Source organism: Mauremys mutica, chromosome 3 (genome assembly GCF_020497125.1).
Source record: "Mauremys mutica isolate MM-2020 ecotype Southern chromosome 3, ASM2049712v1, whole genome shotgun sequence".
NCBI classification, from domain to species: Eukaryota; Metazoa; Chordata; order Testudines; family Geoemydidae; genus Mauremys; species Mauremys mutica.
Window position 1 is genome coordinate 194,651,217 of NC_059074.1, and position 21,875 is coordinate 194,673,091.

The 21,875-nt window shown below is 46.0% G+C and overlaps 1 protein-coding gene across 2 annotated transcripts in view; it reads right to left on the reverse strand.

The window, feature by feature from the left end:
- Positions 1–3,858: 3,858 nt before the first annotated feature.
- CEP68 (centrosomal protein 68) overlaps positions 3,859–21,875 on the reverse strand; it is a 29,815-nt gene continuing 11,798 nt past the window's right edge. The window contains exons 3-7 of one of the 2 annotated variants that reach the window (XM_045010665.1): positions 18,900–20,444; positions 15,787–15,909; positions 13,269–13,365; positions 11,308–11,477; positions 3,859–4,286 (exon numbers count right to left, since the gene is read on the reverse strand). In XM_045010665.1, the coding sequence (XP_044866600.1) occupies positions 4,236–4,286; positions 11,308–11,477; positions 13,269–13,365; positions 15,787–15,909; positions 18,900–20,444 (1,986 nt within the window). In that variant the 3' untranslated portion in view covers positions 3,859–4,235. Of the gene's footprint in view, positions 4,287–4,327; positions 4,484–11,307; positions 11,478–13,268; positions 13,366–15,786; positions 15,910–18,899; positions 20,445–21,875 lie in introns of those variants that run through there. The other variant, XM_045010663.1, reaches the window with a different exon arrangement.

The following is a 21,875-nucleotide window of genomic DNA, read 5'->3' on the forward strand; positions in this document are numbered from 1 at the left end:
CTGTTTTCTGAAATGTGTGGTTACATGGTGTTAGAATCATGTTAAACTTTATGATTTCGTACTGCTTGCACTGCTCCCCTCTTCAAATGCTGGAAGGGATGGAATTCTAATCCCACCACTACCAGATCCAGCTGAATTGGTTTCCTAGCTAGACAAATAGCACAAGAAACTTGAAAGTCCTTATTAATATGGGATATAGTTTTGGTGGGAGAAGCTGCCTAAGTATAAACAAACATTCCTAGCTGTTGGACTGTTGAATTTGATTATTTTTGTAGGCTTTTGGCAGGAGGTATAATGTTAGTGTGATGTAGCTGTAGTCTTCTGACCACCTGACTCCTAAATTGAGGTTTTGGAGGCAGGTAGTCTCACTGCAATGATCCACAAGGAAGAGGGAAACCTGTGTATCATGGAGGATTGACAGGAAATGAGGGACACTGGCTAAGTGTTGGCTCCACACCATGCTGGCTAAGGCCCTCCTCATATTCTGACTGCTTTTGTGAGGTGTCAAGGATGGAGGGAGATGAAACATTCCAAATGAGTTTGACCACCCTCCACATTGTGGGAGGAAATATTAGGCCCAAAGTCTTATCAAACATTGCAACAATTGTTCCACTGACTTCCTGGGAAATGATTTGAGATGGGAACAAGAGCTGAGGTTGCAGAGATCAAATTTCTTCTAGTTTCCCCACCCTTAATGTGTATCCTAGGCAGCCCTTCTTTTCTGCTCCTGTATGGCAGACATCTGACACCGGTTCTTCCTTATTCCTTGGAGAGTTAAGCTGTCCCATACAATGGGACTCTCTTCAAGCCTGTAGCTACTGTCACAGCAAATCTGAAAATAAAATAATTGACTGGCCTTGTCAGTAACCAACTGCTTTTCAAAGGGCAGGCAGATTTTTTTTTTTAGGCTGTAGATAACTTTGTTAAACAGGAAGTAATTCAAAATTTTTCCAAATCATACATTGGAGGCCCATGGTGAGACTTCTTGGTGGTGTCTATATTTGTAGGGAGAGGATTTGCCCCCTTGTGCCTGTCTCTTTTGCAGAGAAGTTTCCCTCTTCCTACTAGAAGCTGGTCTGCACCTTGATGCCCCACCTTCTGCACCTTAATTGTAGAAATTGGCCTGCAAGTGACTAAGTTTAAATGTTCAGCAGTTGTAAGTATCCTTTTCTTGTTCCATTTCCATTCTGAGCTTTGGTGCTACTTGGGTATAGCTTGTTTCTCTATCATCCTCTGAGCGGTTACCCCTACACCTCAACAGCCACACTCCTTCCTCAGCATAAATTGAGGAAAAAGCAACTCTAGTGATTAAACTGCTATTCCAGTTGTGTAGTAGCCACCTCCTTAGGCTGCTCCAGAGACCATAAGCAATGTAGCTGTGTTGGTCAACACAGTCCTTGTTCATTGCACTGCCTCAATTTCATCTATTTATGAAATTATTTTCTAGATGTTTGCTTGATGAGGAACATGTTCATGGCTTAAGATTAAACTGAACAGCACATGACTTTTTTCTTCTTCCTTCAAAGCCAGGGCAGTTACCAGCCAACTTTTTACTAAAAATAAGTTCCTTTTCCTGAAGGAGCTCTGCCCCAGTTCTTGGAAGAGCTTACTGTAACCTCTAGAGCATAAATATATATATGAGAACCTATTTATTTAATATTCACTAAATGCTGTATTTGCCTGGCCCAGGGTAAACACAGATTGTACAAACATCCTCTGCCTTAACATTTTCACTATTTAAACACAGTGCTACTGTTTAGGAAACAGGAAATTCTTAGATGTTTTCAAGTACACAGTATTGTTGTTTTCCCTACTGCTAATGTATGAGCCACATAAAAATGAACTTCCATTCTGCATAGTATCTTCACAACTGAAGCAGATGAGTGCTGTTATATAACCATCTTCAGAAGTCAATTTGTTGTTCAACTACCTTTAAAACAATGTCAGTGGTTAATTAGTTGCGGCCTGTTTAGAACCACTGACTAAAAAAACCTGTTTTGGAACAGTATCAATAGCTGAAATCCTTCTGGACAGCTTGCTGCACCTGTTAAAAGGTTTGTGCAAAAAGAAATGTCCTTGTTCCTGTTATGCATAAAGCTGAGAGTTGCTTTTTAAAAACATGTTCCCATGCACTAAATTCAGGTCATCTAGCTTTCCTCAGAGATTATCAATAGGGTTAAAACATCTCTAGTGTGAAAATGCATGCATTTGAGAAGTGATTTTAGTGTGCTGGAAAAAATCTTACCTCAGCACCTGAACAGTTAATAGAAAAGACCCTTGTGCTCCTTCAGTTGAGCACTTCTCTAGTTGCCTGGCTTTCAGAGGCATTCTCCCACACCAAGAAGAAAAATAATTGATATTTCCAAGACTACAAGAAAGAGAAAAGCCACCTTCTTTGTGGGGAAAGAAGGGAGTCCCTTTCAGGATTAATTTACTTGTTAGTTTTATACCCTTTTTCATAACATTTTGTTCTTGGGCTGGTCACCTTTGATATCTCAAAATAGAGCTCATCCATGTACTTGATCAAGCTAAGGGAATTTGTGTGCTCTTCACAAAAGGTCCAAGATGCTTTGTGATGAAGCTCTTTAGGTAGCTTTGCTAATTTTGCAGATGGTTAAGGTACTGAAGATTTGTTGATTACATGTCTTTTTTTGGGGGGGCTTCAGGGCTATAAAAGCCTTTTCTTTCTGAGCTGGAGTTACAGACCTTCAGCTTGTGGGACTAACTTTATCTTGCCCTTTACCATTCATAGCACAAAGTTTTCCAACTGAGATTATGAAACCTTCACAAAATCATTGCATTCTTGTGGAGTGCTTCTGTGCCTACCCCTACATACTGTACCAGCTGCTTATCAGGGGCTGCAAGGGGCAGCTATAGAGAGAGTTATAGTTTGAACAGGCCCTAAGGATGCTTTAACTTGTGCTGAGGTACCCTAGCCTAGAACCCAGGTAAAGCAAAAGCATTTTAAATTCACTACTATCCACCCTCCTTGCTGCTTAGGGGGCATAGTACAAAATCTACCCTCTGATGTTTCGTGATCTCTTCATTGGTTTTCTTTCATATTTTTAAAGTAATGTATTCTCCTCTTATAGGGTAACTGAAAAGATCTGTAATCATATCATTTAAGGTGGTCACCACATGCCATCCTCTTTACTTCATGCCACAGCTAAGAGTAGCATAAGGATTACTCAGATCTTGATATCTGTACCTGCTTCTTGTCAATTCCATGTTAGCTCAGTAAAGTTGATAAACAGGGGACTATTTCATGGTACAGTGCACCTAAGCAGCCTTAGAGAAACATTGTTTTTGAATACACATTTGCAGGTAGCTTGGTTCTCAGCAGCCAGTTGCAGTGAAGCATCTCCATATGATAGCAATGCACTAAAAAAGTCAGTAAGTGTCCGGTAGGGCCTAGGTTCTCCCCCTTACTAGATGAGGTGCAATGAGTCAACTTAATTGAAGTAAAACTCTCATCAACCATTGCCACTTTCAAAAAAAAAAGAAAAGCATCATAAATTGCTGAAGGGAAATCAGTGCAATGGTTGGTTAATTAATTAACAGCTGTGACACTAGCCCTCACTGTCATGGTGTTTTATAAACATCAATTTGCATTAAGATTAGCAGATCCAGAAGAACTACTCAAAGCTTTTGGCATATTTAACTACGTGTCACTTAGCAAAGGACTTTTGACCTTTTGGCATCAGACACAACACTTAAACTACATTTGCTTCAGTGGTTGATCAGAGAAATAGGAACTAGTGTTTTAGTATGATCCTGAGAAACAGGAGAGAGCTGAAGAGGGTCCTACTACCAGTAAATCCCAGTGCCAAATTTTAAAGTAAAAAAAAAATGCAACAATGAAATAAACCACACAGCTTTACTTGAAATGAAGTATCACAAGTTATGTGGGTTCTGTGTTTGGAAAACTCATTTTAAAAAGTGGTGGTTCCTGACAATTACACACTGTTAAATGGAACAAGCAACTTCCAAAGGGAAAAGCAACTGAAAATATCAGCGCTTGGTTGAAGAACATCTGAATACCTGCTACAACAGCAACTTGAACTGCAGGACTAGTTTAAATAAAAACACAGTAACCAACAGCTCTTACTTCACAATCTGATGAAAACCATCCCAGTATTGCCAAGTCACAGTGTACTCAGTGATCAATTTCACTTGGACATTTCTATAAAAGTTGAAAATGTTATTGCTCAGAGTGCCTTGCTGCATCTCATCCTTCATGCCTCCAAAGACTGGCTGACAAATTCCATCTCTGCTAGAGGTATTACCTGAAATATAAAGAGAGCTAGTTATCACTAGCTGGCTGCAGTCCAGGTAAAGAAAAGCCATGTTTGTATTGCTTAATAATCTCTAAGTACATCTTTGAAGAGTAAAATGTTATACTTTTATCACTTGTTCCTTGCTAAGTCACGGGCATGGTTCTTGTTCTGTAACAGCTTTCAAGGAAGCAAGTTCCTGTTTGCAACTAAAGTTGAAAAGGAAACAGCAAAAGTAGGTTAGGTTAGCTATCTTCTTAAAGCTGAGTTGTCACTAGCTAAAGAAATGCATCTCTTAGCATGACTGTCACCCTACTGTGCTGCAAAGAAAACAGCTTGAAGCATGTCACTGAAGGCAAATGATTCAGAGCCATGTGTGTGAAATTCAGGCATCAACTGAATACTACAGTAGTATTACGTGCATCAGAGCAGCACCGAGGGTATGTCTAAAATAGATTGTAAACCCAGATCCAGGACCTGGGCTTGTGGTTCCCAAGCCAGCACTTGAGCATCCACACTGCATTGTAAACCTGGGTTTTACAATTGCTGGACCCAGATCTTACAGTTGTGCTAATGAGTCCATACTGTCCACACCAACCTTCTGACTCGGGTCTGCAGCTTGAGCTGTGCCAAACACTGTAAAGTGAAAGGGCTTGGACCCAAATCTCAGTGGGACTCAGGCCGTGACATACCCTCCCTTAGTGGGGTCCTAGGACCCGGCTCCTGAGTTCTTGCTGACCCGAGTCAGACTGATTTGTGTGTAGATGGAAGGGGGCTTGGGCTGAGACCTGAGTTGGAGACCAGGCTTAGTGTGCAGCGTAGACATACCCCAAGTAGTCCCAACTGAAACTGGGGCTCCGCTGTGCTAGACACTGCACAAACATGGCATGAAACAGTCTGCACCAAAGAGTAGGCAAGATAGAGAACCCTCCTTTACAGATGGGGAACTGTAGCACAGGGCACGTGTGACTTGCCCAAGATCCTACAAGAAGTCTCAGGCTAGTGCCTTAACCCCAAGGTCATGCTGACTCTATCCTCTACAGTTTAAGGCTGAGATGTCGATGTACTGAAGAGGCTGGGATTGTTTTAGACAGGTACCACCTACACCCACAAAACGAACCTACCACGTTTGGAGCCTCAGAATTGGAGCCAAATTTATTCTGAGAGTCATTTGGAACAACAGCGTTCTGCCAATAAGGGCAGCCTCACCATCCATTCATCTCAGTCTCATTTCTGTGCCTTTTGCAAGAAGACCTCCTGACCCCCCTGCTCAGGAATCTGAGATGCTGCTCCCTATTAATTTATATATTTTATTGGGGGGGAAGAAATCCTCCCCCTCAAAAAAAAAAGGGGAGAACAGCAGAGAAGAAAAAGAGAACAGTATTGACAGATTGCCAAAACACCCCCAGTCCAGTAGTCAATTTGCATTATAAGCATATACACCTACAGTGTATTTCAGCAATGCCACTTCTGCGTCACAGAGTCGCTCAGCAGGTCTATGAAACTTATTTCCTTCAGTTCACTGTGTAGATTCAATCCTCCTGCTCAAAAAACTGATCATAATTTTAGGTCAGTGGCATACACACCGGTCAAATGTTTCGATAGACATAAAAGCACCAAGAGAGCTAATGAAGTAAAGGTAAAGAAAAAGCGAGCGTGGCCGGAGGATGGAAAACCAAAGGAGAGAAAAGGGAGCAGCGAGGGGAAGGGAAAGGAAAGGAGAGCAACATCTCAGTTTCTGCCCACTAAGGAGTTATCAAAGATTTCTAGAAAAGTTAGACCAAATCTTTTCGTGTTGGTCTGAGGTCCCTCTTCACCAAAACATTACTCACGCTTTAGCTGCTAGATCAGCCAAGTCCATGTGTCATGCTTCTAGAGGCAACCTGTTCTTCCACCTCCATCCATGTCTACCCTACAAACATCTGCTGGTATAGATGTGTCAGTCAGGGGTGTGAAGAAGGGGGATCCCTGACTGATAACTGTGCTGGCAAAGGACCCGAAGTGTAAATGCAGCTATATCGGCAAAGTGCTCCTAGTGTAGACATGGCCTAAGCAATATCAGCTGTCTGGCTACAAGAACTATCTAAAGAACCAAGTTTTCCAGGAGCTGGAGAGTTTCCAGAACGTCAGGGTATATCTCAAAACAGAGTCCTGTTATCCACACTGGTGCATACAGCTCTGCCCCTACAACTGGCTGGGCTAGGCATCTGGCATCCACCAGAGCTCTCCTTCCAAGCCGCCTTCACTCAGCTCGTCTTCTGCTACTTTGTGCACCCAGACAACAGCCTCCTCGCCGCCCAGCTAGGAGGCCTGTTCCATGTGGGATGCACCAGGGCCAAGGCAGTCCAGACCCCTGGGGAAGAGTGAGTACTGGAGAGGAGAGAGGGACAACAGAGTGTCCTTACTCCTCACTTGTAACCCGGCTCTGGTAGCCATCATCATCATCAATGAGTGTGAGGAGTAACCAGGCTGCCTCCTTCCTCCTCTCCAAACTCCACAGCACAAGGGCCCTGCAGCACGCTGCAGGGATTTCTTTAGGTGGATTAGAGCCCCCTTCCCTCCCCCAGCTGTCTCCATCCATCAGAGGCCCGCCCTCAGAGCGATATGGTCCGGGTACCCAAAATGAAATGGCCCTTCTCCATCTTGATCCCCCATTCTGCCCAGGTTTAGATCAGGCAGACGGCACAGTCAATTGCCACCTGACGCTCCAGAGACTGGGAAGAGGGGGAGCGAGTGCGTTTGATTGGGTTTGAATTTCCTCTTGCTGGGTGAGCAAAATGGTTGTCTAGCCCCAACTGTAGCAAACGAGATTGGAATGCCAGCTGTTGCCAAGAGCTTTAAGCAAGCCCTCCTCACCCAGCCCTCCTCCCCAGAACTGCCATCATCCTCCCAGGACAGGAGGGAGCAGGCTGCTGAAAAACATTGAACAGGGAAGCCTGCTTAGATCAGAAAACCAAGAGGAGGAAAGTTTCTCCCCGACACTGCACTTCTGCCAGCCCTTTGCTTCCAGCAAAGTGCTGCTGTTCACCTCACAAAGTAACACTGCCCCAAGGGAAAACCTGCATCTCAATCGTCAGTCATGCTTAAACAATGTAAATTCTAGATTAGATAAGACACAAAGGTTTGTTTCCTACGCTGCAGCATGGTTAAACTGGACTAGCAACAAATGTGTGTGTCCTTCCAGCTCTAGAATGGACAACTGTGTTCGTGAATACCTCTTAAAACCCGACGAAAAATTCAATTGTCCATGTACTGTGGGAGGTGTGTTTGCTGCCATCACTTTTTACCTCAGAGTCCTAGCACCGACAGACACTGAAATGCTGGATTCCAAGCATTTACTGAAAGTCACCAGGGAAGGATTTAATATTAAATCCTTAGTCGATTTAATAATATACAATTTTAGGACTTCTAGCATGAGCACTGCAGGCAATAACTCCACCAGCACACAAGGTGTGTGTTACGCAACATGCAGCAAGCCTCACTTCTAATGCTTCAAGGCTGTTAAAAAGGACACGTGTCAAGTTTTAGGGACGGGTACAATAATTACCCCCCCCCACACACACACACACTTTCCCACACACCGCAGAGAGGGCAAAATAGGGTTAAACTCTCTCATAGCCATAGAACTTAGTTTGTGGAAATATCACATGAACCAAAGCAGAAACAAGCATGGTGTGATGTAGTGGTAGGAGACACCACACTGTTTTGGGGAATGCTTGGTTCCTACCAGCTCCACCCATTGCAGGGTTACCCTCTTACAGGCTGCTTCAGGACAGCATTTAAGTGCCACTGAAGTCAAGAGGAATGCGCTCCTGAATCAAGGCCACAAACTTTTCTCCTAGTGTGACCCTTTAAATTGGGCACAGCCACACAAGTGTAGCCCTAACATGGTCTTTTTTTTACCAGGGGCTGCTACATCTCCCTCTTTCACAGACGGTAAATATTCTCCACTCCTTTTATGCTTCTCCCTTCTTATTCCTGAGGAGATGGCACATCCTCACACAGGAACAGTAGAAGGCCACAAAAAATAGCAGGAATTCTGCTCAGACCCACTAGCCCTGTTAACAACCAGGACCAATAATGAGGAGACAATCCCACCAGGCTGCGTGGATGTGGTTAAACAAATGAACTGAATGGCTCTTGGGGTGGGGTGTTTAACACAGTTCTGGCCACACAACAGCAGGAGTCACAAAGCTACACCCAATATGCTGCTGTGAATGTTTATCCCATTCTGTTAGCATAAAGTGGTGATAGAGAAGAAAACACATAAGATGTAGGCAAAGGAAGGGTCCCCTAGAGAAAGTTGTGTACTGCTGCCAAGCTGGAGAGCCTATTATCTATTGTTCAAATCCCCCTATGCTAGCCTCTAATGCTTCATTTTTAAAAGGCATGTCATTTATGCTGGCTTTGGGTTACGGTCTCCTAGGTAGAAGCGATGGGCAGCTCCCTCTGGTTCACAGCTTTGGCAGCCCGTGTTATTATAACAGTGAAGTGGCTTAATCCTCTCATTCACTCTGGACCAAATCCTGCAGCCTGACTCAGGCACAGCTCTGTGCGACTCTTGGCTGCAAGACTGGACCAGCTTAATAAATAGTTCTCTGAAATCTTGGGCACTCTTGTCATGCTGTATTACAGTAACACATTGTAAAAGTCAAGATCAGGGCATGCTGCGCTAGGCAACGTACAAACGCCTCGTAAAGCCAGTCCTTATTCCAAAGAGCTAACTAAGGCACAGTGATTTGCCCAAGGTCACACAGCAAGTCGTTGTCACAGCTGGGAATGGAACCAAGCTTTCCTGAGTCCCGGGCCAGCAGCCTATAAACTGACCCATCCTACCTGACTGATGAAAAAAATGCATCTTCCAGAGGGAAAAACATGATACTTCCCAGGACAAGGAGCTACTGACCAGCATCTCTCGCACGCTGCTAAGACCTCAACCTCCCTGCACCCTTGACAGGGTTAATTCTATAACAATAACGATCTGTTGGACTCTATACTGGAAGAGGCAAAGAATTTCATAACTACCAGGGAGATGACTGGGAGAAGATACCATGTTCTCTAGCTGTTCCAGAGCGTATCTGCATGCTAACGCCTTTGCAGAGACTCTGAAGGTCAACGCCTACAAGTCGTCTCACACGTTTTTAATGCTTGTGAGGTAAAAGTCTCATGAGTTTAAATTTCAGTCTTCTACCCGCAACTGTCACGGGTAGTGCTTGTTTAACACCAAGTCCTACAGAACAAGGATAGCTCACAAGTCTTACAGAGAGAAAAGTATATATATGAATGAATCCAAATCCCTGTAAACTAAACAAAATACTTCTTGATTGTCCAGCACTGATCTTTTGGCAATACCGCCCACAGCGAAAGACCTCAATGTTTCAGAGCATAAGCTGCTTGCTGCTGGTGAAGCTTTACTGTGCCATCCCAATAGGAAACAGTAGTTTGAAATCCCTTGAGAGTCCAACACATTCTCCCCTCCACCCGGCCAAACCCACGGTGAAGTCAGGCTTTAAGCCTGTGGAAGTTGGGTAATTCGCAAGGACAAAGCAGCTCACAGGCCCCTCTGCGCCTTCCCCACAAGGAAGGCAGCTTACTATGGGCTGTGCCCCGAACGTCTACCCCTGTCGTGCCTGAGCCTTCCCTCCCCAAACTCCAAGGGGTGTAGATGTTGGGAAGGGAGAGGTAATGATCCTGTGAATAGCATTAACTTCTGCTGCCTTTCCCAGCAGATTTTTGGCCAGGCTTGGGAAGGAGCATGCTGTACCTAGCAGTGGCTTTCCCTCACCACCCAAAACTAAACACGTGGTAGCCCCAAGGAGGATGCCATGTGGCCCCCACTCATGAAGGCCACATGTAGAAACATCGAAATTGCCCTTCCTGCTCAGACCAGCAACCCATTCTGTCCTATGTCATGCCTCTGGCAATGACCACTATCTGGTGCTTCACAGAAAGGTGCAAGAAACCTTGCAGCTGACAATAACAGAGCAACCTACCCACAGGTTCCTAGCTCCAATCTATTAGTTTTTGAATTATGCCTTAAAATGTTGGGTATCTGATCTAATGTAACTGTGGATATTCTCTTTACCCACACAAACGTCTAATGATTTTCTGAAGACTATAATTGGCCTCTATGATATTCTTGTGGCAATGGGTTGGTAATGTGTTGTGTGGAACACTACTTGCTTTTATCACTTTGAAACCAGTCGTTTTTCAAGTTAAGAACAAGAGACCATTTAATTGTCGTATGAGGAAGGGCACACAAGAGTGTCTGATTTATTTCTCTAAGCCAATCATCATTTTTGTGCCTCTTTAACACATCCACTTTTACTGGTCCCTTCTCTAAACAAAAATAATCCCAAATCTTTTCCATCTCTTCTCCCATAGAAGTCTCTCCATGCTTGTAATCAATATTGCCATTTGCCTCTGAACTACGTCTATGTCTGCTGCCAGTATGTTGTTTGAGAGAAACAGTATTCTGGTTTAGGGCGGACCACTAATTTATAGAATGGCATGATAATATTTTCTATACCATACATTACACATACTGCCACTGTTTACTTTTTTAACTGTCATTACACATCAAGCAGAGGTTTCACTGAGATGATGTCCAAGTTTTTTTCCTAAGTGGTTTCATTAGCTTAGCCTCCAGCATACAGATAGCTGACATTACTCCTTCTAGCATGCATCACCTTTCATTTGTCAGCAGTGAACTTCATCTGCGGCATTCTGCTGCGCACTCACCTACTTGTTAAATCTCGATCTTGTGTCATTGGCAAGTTTTTCCACCTTTCCCCTCTCATTTGCTGCATTCCCTTCAGCAAAAGAGTGCAGGACCCTTAGTGATTTCACACTTCGGAATCCCCTTTAGGGCTGGGTCTAAGGTTTTGGAATTTCCAAAATAATGTGGTCTTTAATCACACTGAGAAGTCTAATTTCCAGAATGGGCTAATTCAAATGTTTATCCTGAGTATTACCACGTCACAACAACCAATGCAAGAAGGGATATTATTTCACATTTTAGTCCTTTGCTTACCCACTTGGCTTCTTTTGCCTGGGCAACTGTTTGTTGTGTGTCACTGTCCTTTATCAGGCTGTCACCCCCAATGGTATCCGTAGCTGCCAAAACCGATTCGTACAAACGTTCTGCATGGCTTTCAAGTTCTTCTGATTGTTTTGCAATCAATCCAAGGGCGTCCTTTAAAACTAACAAGAGTATCATTTTTATTACCATGGGACTTCTACATAGTGAAGCCAGCACAGAAGGCAGATGGGAGTGTTCCACCTACATTTTATCAGATTTATTTGTAATGCAAATCTAAGCATGCATTTCTAGAAATGCTGCCTCTAGGTGCAGTGGTTTGCCGCCTTTTCAATACCACAATGCAATGTTATAATAGAAAAGAGTTTGGGGACCCCCAAGTTGACTCTCTCTCTCTCTCTCTCTCACTCACACACACACGTCTAGAGATACACATGTGGTAACTGCATGCAGTCAGATCATTTTAAAAACTTAAATCTCTTTAAACAAAAGTTCCAGCGAGATTTCATTCCCCCTGGCAGTGGAGGATTTTTCAAAGATCTATTCACACACACGTCTGTGGGCACAGCTGTTAGCTCTCTACTCAGTTCACTCCCCAAACATATTAAAGTTTTAAAAGTGCAAAGTTTTACAAAAACAAACCAACAGAAAACAGAATCCAAAACCAAAGCTCCTGAAGGCTTACGTGCCCTGACTTCTACTCCACAGGAAAGTGGATGATGCAGCAGCTACTAGATCCTCCTTATAGCAACCAAGTAACCCGCTTCTCCCCCCCACCCCCCAAGCCTTTGTCTGGAGCCAAGATAGCTCCAGCACAAGCTGACTTTAAAAACCAACTAGTCGCTCTCTCAATGTGCGATCAAAAAACCAGGGTCCTGATCTGCAGCTCCACCAGGGAAATCCACCTGACACAGGGGTGTTCTCCCGCTCCCACAGGCACTGGGCTGCCCTCGTGCGCAGCCCCTAGGGGCGCGCTCCAGCAATTCTGAGCTGCTGGAGTGGCCCACAGGTGTCTATTCAAACAAGTCCTTACGTAGCACAGACCTGGGTGCTGCAGCTCTAAGGTGCACCGGGGCCACGTCTAGAATTCGAAGGGTGCAATGGAGGCTTAAAGCCATCTCTGCCTCCCAGCACAAGATTTACACCCCAATCCACAGGGAGTTTGCCACGTCAGGGTTATCAAATCCTTACTACAAAACCCGAAGCATTGACATGGAAACGGAGGCAGAACCAAAACGATGATGTCTCCTGCTGTTGCAAAGAGCGCTCCATGCCTGGAGCAGCTCAGCTGCACTACCTGCCAATGCTGTTAGAGGAGAGGAAGGCGCAGGAGCAGTCTAGAGAAGGGAAAAGAGGGCAGCCATTATCACTACAGAAGAAATCAAGCTCCGCTACGGTCTGTTACCAGCAAACTTCACGACAGGAAGGGGCGTTGCTGTGCGCTAATGTCTCCAGCTGAGTCACGGCTGGAGGCAAAGTTGGCAAGTAGCGTGTTTGAGAGACAACTACACAGAGGTACAGGAGAGAAGCATAAATATGTGGCTCTCCCATTAAATATCCGAGAAGTATCTTTGACAAATGCCTTCTGATCTGAGGTGGAGCTGGGGTGGCATGGGGAGGTTTTGACACTAGTTTAAAAAACTGTCAGCTCTAAGCTAGCCTGTAAGTGATGGCTTAAATGGAGACAAATAACTAGAATAGTCTTCCATCAATTGGAGTCTATTACCCTCCCCCTGGAGCTCGCTGATAAACAGCCCTGTTTCAAGTTATCAGCCACTTCTCTTTAAAGCTCCCACTAATTTTGACAAGGTTGCCGAATCACTCCCCCACACAAAGCGCAGCTCAGGACATGAATCTCAGAGTCTGGCTGCAGCTGGATGTTGACTTCTTGCAGGTTTTGTTGTCTCGCAGAAAGAGACGGTCTCCACATCCTGTCCAAAAGGAAGTCCCCTTACCTGGTGAATTCGATGTCATGCATTTCAGGAGGGTTTCACCCCTTTGTAACACGCTCTCTGTCAGCGTCTGGTGATCAGATACATCTTTCTTGAATTGCTGTGAAGAAAACAGGTTTTGTTTTTTCAAGTGTTTTGGGGACCTTATACCAGGATAGAAATGTACCACTAGTTGCTTGCATCATGCTGCCTAGCGGAAGACCTATGATCGAAAGGACCTCAACATTCCTGATCCCCTGGCCTAGGGGAAGCAGCCATTTTGGAGGTGTGATATGCTTGGTATTTTGGGTAGAGGTGGGCCCAAAGGTGTCCCCTGGATATGAATCTTCCCTTAGTTTTGGTGGTGCTTGGATCCTGTGGTCTGACTCCAGATCAGACAGAGTAGCCTAAGACAGAAGGCTCTGACTTGGACCTACTCATCCCAGGAAATCTGCTCACACAATTTCCATTGCAAAGGGTACATGCGCATCACTCTTGCTGAGCTATAGGGTACCTTACACGTTCCAAGCACTTTAGGCCCCAACGTAATCTTCTCAGTCACCCTTGGGAGGCAGATGGGGAAGTAGTATCCTCCCCACTTTACAGAAGGAAGAACAGACGGAGCTCAGGTGATGTGCCCCAAGGCCATGCAGCGACTCTTTGGCAGAACAGAACTAGACTCGAGTTCTGCCACCACCCTGAGAGCTACGCGCTAAACCTGGGAGCACACTGCCTCCCAGAGTCCTGGGCACCTCCCCTGGGGAGGAGAAAATGAACAAGTCCCTCCACAGGTAACCAAAGGTAACTAAAAAGGATTACGACTAGTAACGGTCCGTTCATTCTACCGCTCTGATTTCTCATCGCATGCCAACACAAGTGGAATATTGCGTGTAGCATGGGCTCACTGCCCTAAAAAGATACAAAGAAAAGTCATACTAACGTCTAACTCGCCGAATACCTTGATCACCTGTGCCCCACACAGGTAAGGAAAGAGACACCTGGAGACAGAGGGCAATTAGTGGGCCAGGCCAAGCAGAAGATGAAGCCCAGCTGGGGGAGGAGCTGAGCGGAGAGCACAAAGGGAGGAAGCCCCTGCTGAGAAGGCGGCTTCAGGGAGAGAACGCCGCAGTGCCTGTCTGGTTGTTAGAGAGTGGAGGAAAAGCCTTGAGAAGCAGAGGTACAATAAGCCCAGGGCGGGGCTGCGGGAAGGCCAAGGAAGGCACAAGTCCAGGAAGGCAGTGAACAGTCTGAGGCAGCAGTGGAACCAAGAGAGATGCCTTGTTCCCTGACCAGCCACAGGGATGGGTGGGATTGAAACACCCTGACACAAGGGGGAGGATGACTACTGAGTGTGGAACCGGGAGAAAGCCCTGGGAGGCATCACTCTGCATGTTAGGAGGAGGACAATCCTGCAGAGCCCAGAAAGGGGTGAAGAGCCTGCAGCGGAATACGGAGAGTTATGTTTATTTGAGTTTAGTTTATTGGAGGCTTTGTTTACCCTGGAACGGGCGGGGAGGGAACTAAATCTGACCTGGCTGGAGGGGCATGTCCTGAGGAGAGGCAGAGCACTTGAGCACTGGAGGGGCTCAGCTGTCATCAGGAGGTGCTAGAACAGACGAGCCTGAGATGCCACACCCAGCCATGGGGGAGCTCGCCAGTGGCGAGTCTAATCTGACCACTTGTCTTATTCAGAAGGGATAAAATGGCCTACGCATCACTTAACACCTTCATATGGACTCTAGGTGAGCTGTGGGGCTGACCCCACGCCTGGGGTGGATACTCTAGGGCTCTGAGTACGGCACATCTCTGAGAGGAGAACAGAATGTTAGGGCAGATACTGTCCCCAAATGGGCAGGGCCCACCCCTTTGTGCAGGGAGATACAGCAGGTAACTAAAGAACGTATCAAGGAGAAGTACTAGAGGATGTTAATAAAATACAACAATGGAAAATAAGGTTCCTTCCCCCAACCACAGAGAAAGTCTAAATAAAAAGAGTTAGAGCTACGAGATGCTCTCACGCTGACCGAGATGACCTCCCGCCCTTGTTTCAGAACACGCTCTACTGAAGTACGCGGAGAGGGATTTTCAAAAACGCTCCCAGCACTGGCCTGACTCTTCTCCCACTGAACTCAATAGGAGCAGCCATCTGCCTCCATTATTGTAGTACCTAAGCATCTCACAAACTTTGATCTATTTATCCTCAGAACGGCCCTGCAAGGTGGGGCAGTGGTAGTATCCTTATCTGATAGATGAGGAACTGAGGTACAAAAAGGCTGAGTGACTTGCCCAAGGTCACCCAGGAAGTCTGTGACAGAGCACAAATTGGATACAGGTCTCCCAGACCAACACCCAACAACTGACCCAAGGCCAACACTGAGTTTTTTTGAGGAGGAAAAAAAACCAAAAACAAACAAAAAAAACAAAAAAACCCACCTCCTTAAGTATTTAAAAAAAAAAGAAAAAGAAAAAAGAGTGGTATGCAATATTTCCTACTAAGATACACGTCTGAGGCGAAAAGAAAAAGATCAGCAAATATAGTTACCAGGTAACGATGTAAGGAGGTCCTCACACTTTCAACGTCTGGTTCGGGTGGAATCCAGTTGTCTGTAACTTCTGCTACTTTATGCAGCCAATGAATTAGCTCTTCTAGCTGACAGCAAAATATCTACTTAGATGAATCACAATAAAAGGCATTACTTATCTATTTTTCCGTAACAAAGATATAATGACATTATACGTGGCCAAAGGATGCTTCATAGAACGTTTATTCCATGCTGGCTTAGAATCACTGCTCTTGAAGATCCTTGTTTGAACGCAGATCTCTTCCTTCTCTTCTCTCCCGCTCCCTTCCGCCACACAAAAAACCCCAAGAAAGCTATTAATTTATTTGGGTTTAACACTCTTGAAATGAAAATTAGTGTCTAAAAGCCCACTGAACAAAATTAATATTGCGAGTTAGCTTGCAAGAGCATAGGATGCATCTCAGGGCACAAATGAGGAGGGAAGGCAGAGAAAGATGAAAAATTACCAGCATAGCCATGTTGAATACATTTTGGGGTAACACGTCACTAGTGTTATTGACTTGACTTTCAAATGGCTGCTACAAAAGGCCTTTTAGTCAACGGAGTTCTGCACAGGCATGAGGGTTTGCTTGCTCGTGCCTCTCTGCAGGAGCGGGGCCCCACTTTGTAGAGCACCAGAGTTATTGAATGGTTTTGCCATGAATCTTCCTAAAGGTCTATTTTTAAATTAAGGGTATGTCTATACTACCCGCCGGATCAGCGGGTAGTGTTCGATGTATCGGGGGATCGATTTATCGCGTCTCGTCTGGACGCGATAAATCGATCTGCTAATCAACACCCGTATTCCACCTGGGCAGGAGGAGTAAGCGGAGTCGATGGGGGAGCCGCGGCAGTCAACTCGCCACCATGAGGACGGCCAGGTAAGTTGAAGTATCTTAGAAACACCCCTCACCCCCCGCTAGTGTAACCTAGGCCTTAGTGTGTGTGTGGGGGGGGACGGGGGGGGTATTTTCAAAGCCACAATAAGGCTGTATTTCTGCAGGGTGCTGAGGACCCTCTGTACGAGCTAAGCATCCTCCACTGCTTTGAAGATAAAGATCTGGCCCTAATTCACCTAACCCTTGTCTACACTAAAAAGTCGTAGCACTTTAACCATACCAGTAATGTTAAAGCAGTACAACCACCCGCTCCTCCCCACCAAAAGGATACAGTTATATTGGTATAAAGGAGCTTTATACTGGTAGGTATAAAGGAGCTTTATACTGGTATAACTAGCCTTGTACAGGAAGGAGAATAAGCTATTCTGGTAAAAGGCACCTTTGTACCAATATCTGCATCCACACTATGGCTTGTACTGGTATAACTATGTCAATAAAAAAACCAAACCCACTCCCCTGCCTGAAACACTTATACTGTTACCACTTTCAAGTTTAGACCAGGCCTAATAAGAATTTACGTGGTGCGAAGTACAACCAAAAACCACAGAGATGAAACTCCTTGTTTGAAATGCTGAGGCTGGGATCTGTGGGCCTAATTCTGATCTCCCGTACAGCAGTGAGTTAGTCCTGTGCCTAAGTACAGCAATTCCTCCCTACCTGTCTCTGTAACTGGCATTAGCCATTAGCAACATGGTCACTTATTCGGAATACTGACCACCATATGACTACACAAACGCAGTGTGATGCTGGGGACAAAGCCACTACTTAGGAAGGTCTAGACCCAGCTGAAAATAAAGGGAGCAAAAGTCCAACAGGAAAAAAAGAAAAAAAAAAAACCCGTCCCCCTCTTTTTGAAATGTCATCAAAATGCAGAAAAATGCAACCAGCTCAACAGCAAGTCAAAAAAAGTGTGTGGGGGGGGGGGGGAGTGGGGGGGGGAGAGAAATCACCAAAAATGTTTTTCCTTTCCCCTTCCCACCACCACATTTCAAAGCTGGATACAATTTTGATCAGTCTTAGGAGTTGCAATGAAAATTCTGATTTACAGCATATTAAGAAAAAGAGACTTATTAAACTTTTCTGACAAATACCGGTATCTACCTGGTTTCAATATGCACTTAAACAGGAGCCAACTCACGACAGGCTCACTAACTTTCCAGCAAACTGGGGTTGAGCTTCAAGCCCCATTGTAGTTTGAGGGAAGAAAAGCCAACAATTTCACAGTGTCACTATTGCTGTGTCTACCCCAGACTGCTTCCCTTAAGATTTCCCACCAGGGCAGCTTCACTTCAATGGCAGCAAAGGCAAGAGCGCTTGTGTAGACAAGTCACCAGAACCACCAGTGTTTCCACCATTGATATCATCTAACTCTGCTCAGAGAAGGCCTAGGAAAAATGGTGTTAAAAATGCCAGTGCCTTGTCTATACGAGAGCTCCTACTGGTGGAGCTGCACTAGTGGGAAATTTTGTAGGCGAAAGTCCAGCACAGACACAGCTTTTGAGCTTTTCAGTATGTTCGAACCTGAAATTCAATGTGAAACTTAGCAGACATGAAACCATAGTGCTTCACGAAGCTGCAGGAAAAAACTCCGTTGCAGGCAGGGCCGCCCAGAGGATTCAGGGGGCCTGGGGTCTTCAGCAGTGGGGGGCCCCTGCTTTGGCGGTAATTTGGCGGCGGGGGGTTCTTCCACTCCAGGACCCGCTGCCGAAATGCCCTGAAAACCCGCGGCGGGGGTTCCCCGCCGCCAAATTGCCGCCAAAGACCCGGAGCGGAAGGACCACCCACCGCCGAAGACCCGGAGCGGAAGTAGCTCCGGGGGCCCGGGCCCCGCGAGAGTTATCCGGGGGGCCCGGAGCAAGTGAAGGACCCCGCTCTGGGGGCCCCGAAAAACTTTCGTGGGGGGCCCCTGCGGGGCCCGGGGCAAATTGCCCCACTTTCACCCCACCTCTGAGCGGCCCTGGTTGCAGGCTGGGCTCTGCACTTTAGCCCGGGTGCCACAGACAGCAAGAGTTGTGTGGCATTCTGGAACCTCAAGCTGGCCGAGATGCCCTCCCGCAATCAGAACCAGTCTGCTCCAGTGAAACCGAATGTATAAATTAGTAGCCGCTGCAGGAAATTTAAACATCATGCAAAAGGAATTGGGAGGAAAACAAAAATACACAGACATCTTCCATTAATTTCTGGTTTCAACTCACCTTAATACATTGTGCAAGTGACTCTTTCTGTTGGTCCTTCCCTTTTGTTAGATGCTGACCTTCACTCTCCAGTGCACTTAGGTATCTCCCATCTAGCATGTCCCTGATGGAGGGCATTCCCAACCTGCTTACAGATTCCCTGTGGTCCTGGCTACTCAGGTTAATCTTTTCTGTAGAGGACTTTTCAGAGCTGCATGCATGGCACAGAACACAATCCTCACTGCCCTGAATTCCATATTTGTTCTTTAGGCTGCCTTGATCTTCAACCAAGTCAGATAAAAGGTGACCTCTGCTGCCACTGTAGCATGGAAGGTCTTGTTGCACCTGGTCATGCCCAGGTCTCCCTTTAGTCAGCGAAAGATCAGACAAATATCGAGCCAAACCTTCTAACTCCTTGATTCTGGGAGGCAGGGAAAGAAATTCTTCATCATTCTCCCATGCTTTTTTCAGTGGCGGTATTTGCGTAGAGGGTACAAAATGACTGGCACCCTTTTTCTTTACCTGACACTTTTCAAAGTCTTCATCTCCTCTACTCCCCCAGCCTCTCCCATCTGCGTGAGTCGGATCACACGAACTTAGTCCAGCACACTTAGAAGTAAGCAAACTGTTTGCAAACCCTCTAACGGGATCTGCTTTGGTGGCAGTAGCAACACATTCTGCAAAGGACACTTTTGTGATAGGTGAAGGTCCATAGTAAGGAACTGTTCCTAAATACCCTGGCTTCTTAGACAAGGGAGTTGAAAATCTTTCTGCCGAGATCCCACACTCCTTACTCTGGCTTACGTTGCTCCCTGAAACACGTTGATTTTGACCGGGTGCACTGATACACTTCAAAGTGCTCTCAGGTGAAACAGAAAAGCTGTCAAGGTCTATACCAGAGTCATGGAAGAAGGGATCAGGCATCACAGACTTGATGTTCTTCGCAAGCTTGTATTTTGGCTTCAAAGGGTAAGTGTAATCAAGCAAGTCCTCGTATTCTTTATTAGGGTTCCAGTGTGGAGACTGCCGGTCTGGAGACGGGGGTAAAGAATCAGGTATTGCACATGCCCAGTAATCAGCCTGAAAGGACGACCTCTTTTTTTCTTGTTCCACAGCTCCGCAGTCATCAAAGAGAGGATTTAACGGCCTGCGTGTGCTGAGCACGGGATCTTCTACTGGAGTAGAGCGACTGTGCAGATACCGAGAGGGGAAGACTTCAGATGAAGGAAAAACCCTTCGAGCTGGTAAGCTTCTTGATCTTATCTCCTGCTGTTCAAAGTCGTCGTCTTCTGAAGGTGGCGTGGAAAGGCTCGATCTGGAAAACGTTGGGATTACTGTATCAAAACTGGGGAGTGTTCTGTTAGGCAAAGACTTCGAAGTGGTTGAAGAAAGGGAAAGTGAGGACTGGCTCCCTCGGTCAGCATTTAGGGCAGGAAGGGACTCAGAACTGGAGATGTAAACGTTGGCGTCCATTGCTGAGCTCTGAAGCGTTGGCTGATGCTCAGGAGCATTCGGAAGGTGCTCCTTACAGCCAGGACATTCCACCATTTTCATCTGCTCAAAACACTGGAGGGGAGGGGGAAAAAAAACAGAGAATGAAGCAATCGTAGTTCACACATTAAAGGTCTGCGTAGTTCGTGTATGGCTTTGACAACGTTATAAATGCGTTTCGCCAATGGGGAGAATCCCTGCAAACAGAAACAAGAAGACAGAGGTCTAACTCGTAAGGAATTCTTTGAGCAATACAAGTAGCAGAAGTGCAGATAAAAGCCCCATTGTGTTGTCAGCAGGGCAGGAATATGAGATTCAGGGCCTAATCCAGGCCTAGTGTAAGCAAGTGCTCACATGTCGACTCCATTGCCTTCAGGGGAGTTGTACCCATGTACACCAGGTCTGAAATGGGCTGGTAATGTCGCCGTATCTGCGGCGAGGCAGGCCAGGTACTTGAAGGCTGTATGACACGAGACATCGTTATAAAGCCAGCCAGAGCCATCATTATAAAGCATGTGTTGTGGGGAAAAGGGACGTGAAGTGTCATCACACTACATTTATTGATTTTGAGTGTTTAAATACAACACACGCCCATCCAGTGCTCTGAGCCGCTCTCCCATAAACTAACCATCATCACAACAAAAACAAAGGCCCGCGCAGAGTGTAGCCAATCCTCACCCGCTTTAATGAGGAGGAGAAAGGATGGGCTTTGCAGCATGCCCACAATGTTACCAAGTTTGGGTTTTTGTGGAAAAAACGAGTCCACAACTGAAGGTCCCTCAGAACATACCACCAGCTGCTCCCTCTCGTTTCTATTGGGGGAGCTCAAGCATCTCTGCCGAACTGAACAGCGGCAGTGTGTGGCAGGGAGAGGTAATCTCGCAGGTAACCACGTCTCTCACTGTTTGTGGCTTTCACAGGTTAAAGCCAACATTTTGAATTCCACCCAGAAGCTTATGGGAAGCCAGCACAGATCACCAAGCACTGGTCAGATGTGCTCCCAATGTGCAGCACACTAGGCTGCATCGGCTTGTGATAGAGTATGTGCCCCACACAGTTGACAAAGGAGTTACCTGGAAACAGAGAACAACAAGTACACAGGGTTGCACCTGGAGGCTGGGCCAGACCTAACTGATGATGAAGCCCAGCTGGGGGAGGTGCTGGGTGGAGAGCATAGGGGGAGGAAGCCCTTGAGAAAATGGCTGCAGGGAGAGCAGGGAAGGACACTGCAGTCCCTCGTTGGCTGCTAGAAAGTGGAGGAAAAGACTTGTGAGAAGCAAATATACAGTACGTCCCGGAAGTGGCTGTGGAAAAGGACATGAAGGAAGGAAGAAGAGTCCAGGCAGGCAGAGAGAAGTCTAGCTGCTTGCCACAGGGTGCCAGAACTGGAATGCAAGGAGAGGGAGGACCTGGGTTTCTTGACCAGCCACTGGAAAAGATGATGCAGACACACCGTGACACAAAGGGAAAAAGGACAACGGAGTTTGGAACTGGGCCTCTAGGGAG